Genomic DNA, 8,418 nt, shown 5'->3' with positions numbered 1-8,418 from the left:
TGGAGAGAGTCCAGAGGAGGGCCACAAAAATGATTAGAGGGATGGAGCAACTCTCCTATGAAGAAAGGCTGAGGCGGCTGTGCTTGGTCAGCCTGGAGAAGACTTTGGAGTGACCTTACAGCACTCTCCTGTACCTAAAGGGAGTCTATGGAGAAGCTGGAGAGGGACTTTTGACAAGGATATGTAGTAGTTGGACAAGAGGTAATGGCTTTAGGTTGAAGGAGGGTAATTTTAGATTAGGTATTAGGAAGAAATTCTTTAATGTGAGGCTGTGAGACACTGGAACAGGCTGCTCAGAGAACCTGTGGATGGCACATCCCTGGCAGTGTTCATGGTAGGGTGCACGGACCTCTGAGAAACCTGGTTAAGTGAAAGGTCTTCCTGCGCTTGGCAAGGGGGCTTGGAACTAGATAATCACAGGATCACAAAATCAGTTACATTGGAAACGACCTCCGAGATCAAATCCAACTTTTAACCAAACACCACCTTGTCAACTAGACCATGGCACCAAGATTGCCATCCAATTATATCTTGAACATCTCCCGGGATGGTGATTTTACCACCTCCCTGAGCAGTCCCTTCCAAAGCTTAGCAACCCTTTCCATGAAGAAATTCTTCCTGAACCTGAGGCTGTGTCCTGTTGTCCTGACCCTAGAAGAGGATGCTCACACCACCTGCTACAACCTCCTTTCGGACACTGGTAGAGAGCAATAAGGTCACTCCTGAGCCTCCTTTTCTCCAGGCTAAACAACCTCAGCTCCCTCAGGTACTCCCCACTGGACTTACAAGGTCACAAGACATTCTACCACCTGTAAGAGAGGTGGCACACACAGGTGTGTGGAAGGCATAATGGAGAAATATATTTCTGTTTAACAGGGGCAGTGTCAAGCTAGATGGGGAGGAAGCTGTCTTGTGCCAAGCCAATCCTACCTGAACTCTTTTGTTGCACACTGACTTTTCAAAAATCATTTTTTCTGAATGTAGAAATCAAACTGATATCTAAAGTAGATTAAATGGTTCAACACAGGGTAGTTATAAAAGGTCAAAAGATGATCATTTTGTAGGAATGCTCTGTCTCAATGCTCCATTTACCATCCTATACACAGGTTAAATTTAGGCTTTCCATTTGTGTTGGTGCCTGAGATGAAAGAACCTATGGATTGCAAATATTCATTTAATTCCTCTATGGTGTTATAAAATATTATGAAAAGTTTCCATTAGAGAAGTATTTTACAGCATTTTAAAGATCTTAGAAAGACGAAATTGTGCACATGTTTAGCTTTAGTTTTCCTGTTACGAATATATATATATAGCTAGATGATCTTTTAGGAACAAATCTTTTTTCGTGAATTGAAGACTAGATAACCTTTCCAAAATAATGATCTGTTAGGTCTACTTGGAAACACAGCTGTGTTTTGTCGACTCTTTTCCTCATTTCATTCTAGCTTAGAATGGTTGGTCTGTGCCTCACCCACAGCCAGAGAAATAAACATAAATCTGTGCTGCAGTTTCGTATCACTCAGTTACTCCTTCCAGTCATTACTTTTAATGAGTTGTTTGTTCCTGAATCAAGCAGTGAAGGTAGATGATTAGAGTAGATTGTGTCCTGAATCGTGCAATGTCACTACTATGCTTTGCTTAGTGCAATAATCAAGAAACTGGCTGACTGTGGAGGAGCAGTTTATTGTTATTAGACAAACACACGAACAAAACCAAACAGAAACCAAATCCTGGTGGAACAAGTCAAGTGCAACTTTCTGTGAGAAAGTGTAGACAACATGTTAAGACAGACAAGAGAATAAGACATCTGGACCTACCCAATATTCTTAAGAAACAGGGAAAAGGCCATCTTCTATTTTTAACACTGTGACACTCAGTATGGTATCCTCAGACATTCACTAAGAAGGAAACCTGGACAAAACTATTTTGCAAGAGGAAAGAAAGAACATGTGTTTATTATATCTGGAAGATATAGTGAATATGACAACATTTATCTGTTTAGATCACTAGAAGGATTAAACTCATATAATGATTAGAGCTTGGGAAAAAAATACTTGTGTATAATTTATGGAAATTGCTGTACCATTAAGGGAAAATTTTCTTGAAGTACACACATTTTTTACTGATTTCTGGCGCACTTCAAGTCAGTTTTCCAAAGTAATAAATATTCCCAATAAGTGAAAAGATTTCATCTCATGTTGAGCTTCTTGTATCCCACTCTGATTGTTGTTACTCTTTGTTGTCATAGGTGATATGGGATACATTTTTTCCTTACGCTGGCAGTACATCCAGTCCAAGTTGCTTAAGCAACTTTTTAAAGCCTCCCAAATACCTACAAGCTGAACATAAAGGAAGCTCTAAACCATTATCATCAATCTGCTTGGGGTGACTACCAGACTGGGAATGAAGCCAGCCACCTAGCAGTGGGTGTAACAACAGCACAAAAATACTGTAGGAATGAGGCCTAGAGCCATGATATGTCATCAAGGGATGACCCCATGGGCAGGATGGGGTGACAGGTCATCAGGAGGATTGTAGCTGACTCTTACTGCTGCAATTGGCCAGGTGAAAGAGTGAGTGACACCAAGGCGTCCCTAATGTTTTGCGTTCCACCCTTGCACAAGATCCACAGGTTTCTCTCTCTGTATCTTTCATTAACATACAAACTGGCTGCCCCCTCTCCACGTTCATGCAGTTCAGGCAGTAATGGTGTTTGGCTGCAGTCTCACATTCACTTCTCCCATATCTATGAAGTGCTATTTAAAATCCTTCATGGCAGAGGATGAGAACATGAGCACCTCGCAGGCAAGTCAATGGGCTTGCAGCTCTCTCCTCCCTAGAGCAGGGACACCTCTTTGGCAGGATGTGACCCCCAGCTGTGTCGGCGTGCATCCGGGGACACTTGCACATAGCACTGTACACTTTTTTCATGTCTAGTGAATCTGTCTCCTGAAATCTAATGAGAAGCTGTAACTTGCTGTCCCAACAAACTGAACTACTGGTGAACCTGAATGTGAATCATTGAATGTGAGTGGACTTAGAGTGACAAGTTGCTTCTAATCAGAAATGAAGCACAGCTAAATCTATCCCCTCTGTTCTCTGGGGATCAGCTGGGAACCAAAATAATTTATTTTCTGCCAGTCTTCTCTCCTTTTTATACAAAAAATACAGAGCCAGGTCTCAGACTAAAAACCCAGTTTATCTGACCTCTTCATCCAGACAGTATGACTTACAGACTATTGCCTTTCTAATCACATATTATATTCACAGGAGACAGGGGGACAACAAAATGGCATTTAAGACTAGCTTTCACCAAAATACAATCAAAAACAGGGGCCAGATATCCCAAAGTACTGTGATAGTCATAACTGCCTCTATTATATGGCATGGGAAAGCAAATGGCTGAATTGTACTTTTTGTCATCCCTATTCATTCTCTTCCCATTTATTGTCAGAATACAGACCTGTACTCATTTGGCATTGATATCAATTATTGCTCAGTTACTCATATGAGGGAAAAAGAGTATTTCATCCAAGTACCTAACTTTGTCCCATGTCAGTGTGTTTGTATTTGCAAGGCATTTAAGGTGTCTAAGTAAGATCAAGTCTTCATGTAATTAATTGTTTACGTATCTAAACATATTAATACACATTTTTATACAAACACACACACACACACACACACACACACACAAACATTCCGATGATATGTATCCATAAGAAATAAGAAGTAAAAGCGAGGAGAAATAAAACATTTTTCCTGAAAGAACATAGGTAGAAAAAGATTAATGGAAGCTTGGAAGTATGAATCATAATATGGAATACAAGATGGCAGTAGTATTTAGCAGGTCCCTGACCCATAATTGAAAATATTACTTTATTTCAGCATGTTCTTCCACTGCTAGAATATTAAGAAAACAAGTGTTTCTCTAACTCTTTATTTTGAATTCTCATTATGCATCCTATAGAATTTTAGTAGTAGAGACAACATATAATCTAACATAAATAGATATTATATTCTAGTACTCAGCTGAAATGAAAATTAAGTAGAAAAACAAAACAAAACAAAAATACTATGAAGTCATAAAGCAGAAAATGAAAGTGTTGTCAAAAGCATACACGGGGGGGAAACCCTAAAAACCAACAAATGAAGAAAGAAAACTTCTCCTACAGAATAATTAAATGTCAAGATTTTGAAGAAATGGGAGTCTATAAATAACTTAAAAGCACCCAGCATAGCACTCAGAATTCATACACAGGAAAGAAGGAACATTAGAGCTTGTCCTTATCATGAGTGCTTTTGGCTTGATACAAATTGGCCTCATACTGTCAAGCATCACCATCATCTCCAGTCTTCAGTGCAACCACCTCCCTTTGCAGCAAAGAAAAGTGATCGAGAACAGCCTGCGACTCTTGGATAAAATGGGAAAAAAGTTTCCTCAACAATGTCTCAGAGAGAAAATGTCCTTCAGATTTCCTACACAGGTTCTGCAGCCCAGGCAGAAAGAGACTGTTGGAGCTGCCATTGAAGAGATCTTCCAACATATTTTCTATATCTTTAGCAAAAATCTGACTCTAGCTGCTTGGGATGGAACAGCTTTGGATCAGTTCCAAAATGGGCTTTATCTGCAGATTGAGCAATTGGAGGCATGTGTATTTAAAAAGCACACTCAACACCACCGGAGTAAAGAAGCCAGCAGGCTGAAACTGAAAAAGTACTTCCAAAAAATAGACTGTTTTCTTAAAGATAAACAACATGACCTGTGCTCTTGGGAGATCAGCCGTGCAGAAATGAGGAGATGTCTCCAATTGATTGATAAGGTGACAAGGAAGCTTAAAAACTAAGGTACAAAGATTTTAACCTCAAATAATTTATAATATTTATAAACAAATAATATAAATAACATTTATTATTTGTTCTATGATATATCTTGTGGCAGTGCTCTAGTTAATTTTTATTGTATTTAAATAATTTTGCTTCTGAAATTTAATTTTGCAAATGTAATGCATTATTCATTGTAATGTAATTTGTTTCCTTGGTAAGCAAGCTGTCTACTCTAGCTATAAATTAATCCATAAGAATTTTTAGTGAGGGCTACTCCCTAGGAAGGTATTGCAGCCTTTGATAGATAGTGACATCTTATGGTGTTTTCTGCTGAGAAAACACGCAGCTACTTTCCATCTCTATTTCACCTACATGTAGAGAATCACATATTTGTGAACGAACTTCACATTCCACGCCACACAGGAATTGCTAGATTTGTACTGATCCAGACTGCATCAAATAGAAAGTAGTACACTGCATATTTAAGTGGTCCTGACTTAGGCTGAGAATATGCATTTTTCTTTGAAAGTTTGTATCCTTTTTTCCAAGCAAGTAATTTATTTTTTTTTACATTTGAGTAATTCTGACATTTGTTTTGTTCAAAGATGTAAAGTAATTCTAGAAAGATTTGTCTATGTACTACATTTTTCACAGTAGTTATGGCTTCTGAAGTAACTTCCCAGTTGGACAGTGTTACTTTTAATTGAAATATATTGCCTTTAACTGTTTGGGAGCAAGGGTTTTATTCCTTCCTGCAGTGTTTCCAATTCACTTCAACTTTTTTTTGTAGGATTATTTGAAGTAACTTTTCTGTGTAAAAGCCGTATCTGCCTGTGGCACATTCTGCTTGCTCATGGGTATATTCATGGGCATATTCATCCCGGCTACTGCAACCTCAAACATCATCACTCAGTGCTGTGCTTTATTGCTGCACAAAATATACTTCTTTCCCTTTGCTCACAAATTGAACTACATAGATGTATAGCCTTCCAATCAATTTCTCCTCCAAACCACACAGCCTTCAGTAATAATTACAATATAATCAAATTCCTTAAAACAGCTTGCAATAAAACTGAGCCTGGACTTTACCCTTGGGAAACTGTCCCTGGGTAACTCCATTTCAAACAGTGTGCTTTCCCTAATGACTTGCTATGAGGAGAACACAGCTATATCAAGTCTTTTTTACCCAAAGGATAGCATTAAAATTTGGTAATACCCCAACAACCTTAAAAAAACACCAAAACCAAAACATCTATCTGTGGCCCCCCTTATGTATATGTGGCACTTCAGGCTTTTGGGTCTGGTGTAAAGAAGCAGAGGAGAGAGCATATCTGTTAGTTATGCTCTCAAAAGAGTTAGTGTTAGTCCTGGAGGGCTGAAATTGCCAGAGATTGGTTTAAGCCTCAGGAAAAGAACAACTTTAAAGCTTTTACTCATCTCCAGCCATTCCGAAGAGCACCACTGAAAATGAAGATAATGAAGTGTATCTAAGTGGAAAATGGACTGGTATGAACAGCAGTGATGGTGCACAGGGTCTCAGGTGTCATAGATAATGACACAGGTCTCTTTTGCAGGGTGTCCATACTCTACTACTCATGGATGCAAGATACAGAAGAGATGGCAGATGTGGATCTCACGGACGAAGCTGAAATACCAGAAACAAAAACAGCTAGAAACTTCACCATGATCCAGAACAACAAAAAGGACCAAAAAACCAGAGTAAATTATTAGAGTAATTTTTCCATCTGCTGACACCCTGCTAGAAATGTTACAACAAAATATGTATTCTTTGCTTTATAACTAACAGCCCTGGAAATGGACCCACCCTGGGACTGTTTCAAATCTCATTTCTGTTGCTTGTTTTTTTTTAATATTTCTTCAAACCTATACAATAAAATTACATTCAGCCTTCTTGCCCTTCTTGTTCTGGTATCCTTGGGTGGCTTTTGCAATGCAGAAAACTGTTATTGAAATGGTCTTGCTTTCACTGAAATTTGGAAATAGCATGAAATATTTTTCAGCTGCTCTCTTGTGAGGGATTCCAGTTTTTATTGCCTAACTTGTCTGCAATGGGAATATGTTAATTTATGGCCCACTAATTGTTCAGAAACTTTTGTATCATTAAGTTTTCTTTTTAATTCACAGTTGTCCTTATAAATCTCCTCATCAAATAAAAATCTGTTTTGATGTATTTCAGTCAACGTGTTACTTTGCAGTGCTTGAGAAAACCAGAATGGGCACTAGAGGGCAAAGTGAAATTAGAGACAAATGTAAGAATTTTAGGTGAATGTTCATGTGTTTTGGCAAGACAGTGTTTCAACTCCCTATAAGCATGCTTCCCAATAAGGTGCTAAGGAATTAAAAGAAAAACTAACTATTCTTGAGAAAAAACAAGAAGATGTCAGAGATGATGGACAGGAGCCCATAAAGCAACATTTGATTTCAATTACTTTTTGTACAGCTGTGAGGCAACAGAAATTATTTGTATTGAGACAATATCTAGAAGACATTTAAATATGGAGACCCTGGAACAGTCATAGTTATAGGACAAATAAAAAGGAAAAACAAAATTACAAGCCAATATGGCTTTATTTTATTCTTACTTTAAAGAAGGGTAAGGACTCTTAAGTGTAAGGTAAGAAAGATGGAGATTCAGAAGATCATTTCTCTTCATCTTGCCCTTGTAACATTTTGGAGTAATATGGATTTCATTGCCATTGTGTTACCGGGGGAGCTGCATATTATGCCTCTGGCTAGCTGAAACCCTCTGGTATTTTCTCCAGTTAGTATTTTTCTATAAGTTAAACAGATGAGGCAAATACATACATAATTTTCATTATTTTCAAGTGGAAATTAATACAACAGTAAATGTGAAGTCTCAAATCCCTATGGAAAGTTTAACATAGATGAAGCAAAATCCTTCCAAAAAGGGACTGATTTTAAGCCAAGAAGCTTCATAAATTTTTCCGTAAGACTTACACACCAGTGCTGTGCAGCACAGGTTCCGGTCACAGCTGTGGCTGTTCTCCTGGCTAGTCTCACAGCACCTTGTTTATCTGTGTTGTGCTGGACTGAGCTGTGCTGCACTTTTGGGCACACTAAAAATGGCAAGTTTTCATCTAAGCAGAGTTAGTTTTCTGGCATAGATTTATGGGACTGGGGTCAAAAGCCTTGTCTTCCACATGAAATTCAAGAATAGCTGCAGCAGAACTAAAGAATGCTTATTCCAGACATTATTTTGGAAAAAATTATTCACAAAGATCAGTCATCTATCAACTACAGCTGTTCAACGCACTCGGTCCATTGGTTTGGCATGCTCCTTCAGCTCTGGCTTAATTTTTAATTTGGGGAAATAAATAAAAAAAGAAAACTCAAACCAGAAGAAAATCCCCACGCAAAACAGGATGAAAGCCTGTGGAAATAAGTCTCCAAACAATCACCCAGGATTAGCCCTTGTTGTTTGTCCTTCAGAGCAGCCCTGGGGAAGTTGCAAGGGTGGCCATGGTGGAGAGGGGAGACCGACACCAAGGCTGGGACTGTGGGTGGGAAGAGATCAGGAATTGCTCATGGGAAGACAGTGCCCACAGACTGCTA

The 8,418-nt window shown here is 38.7% G+C and overlaps 1 protein-coding gene across 1 annotated transcript; it reads left to right on the top strand.

Moving 5' to 3' along the window:
* Positions 1 to 351: 351 nt before the first annotated feature.
* Positions 352 to 6,973, top strand: LOC107215808 (interferon kappa-like). The gene is made up of 2 exons (XM_015652166.2): positions 352 to 4,845; positions 6,399 to 6,973. The coding sequence occupies exon 1, from the start codon at positions 4,290 to 4,292 to the stop codon at positions 4,842 to 4,844; it is 555 nt and encodes a 184-aa protein (XP_015507652.1). The 5' UTR covers positions 352 to 4,289; the 3' UTR covers position 4,845; positions 6,399 to 6,973.
* The last annotated feature ends 1,445 nt before the right edge of the window (positions 6,974 to 8,418 follow it).

The sequence above is a fragment of the Parus major genome, chromosome Z, assembly GCF_001522545.3.
Source record: "Parus major isolate Abel chromosome Z, Parus_major1.1, whole genome shotgun sequence".
Classification (NCBI taxonomy): domain Eukaryota; kingdom Metazoa; phylum Chordata; class Aves; order Passeriformes; family Paridae; genus Parus; species Parus major.
Note: the sequence above shows the minus strand (reverse complement) of the source record. Positions and strands in the feature narration are given on the sequence as shown.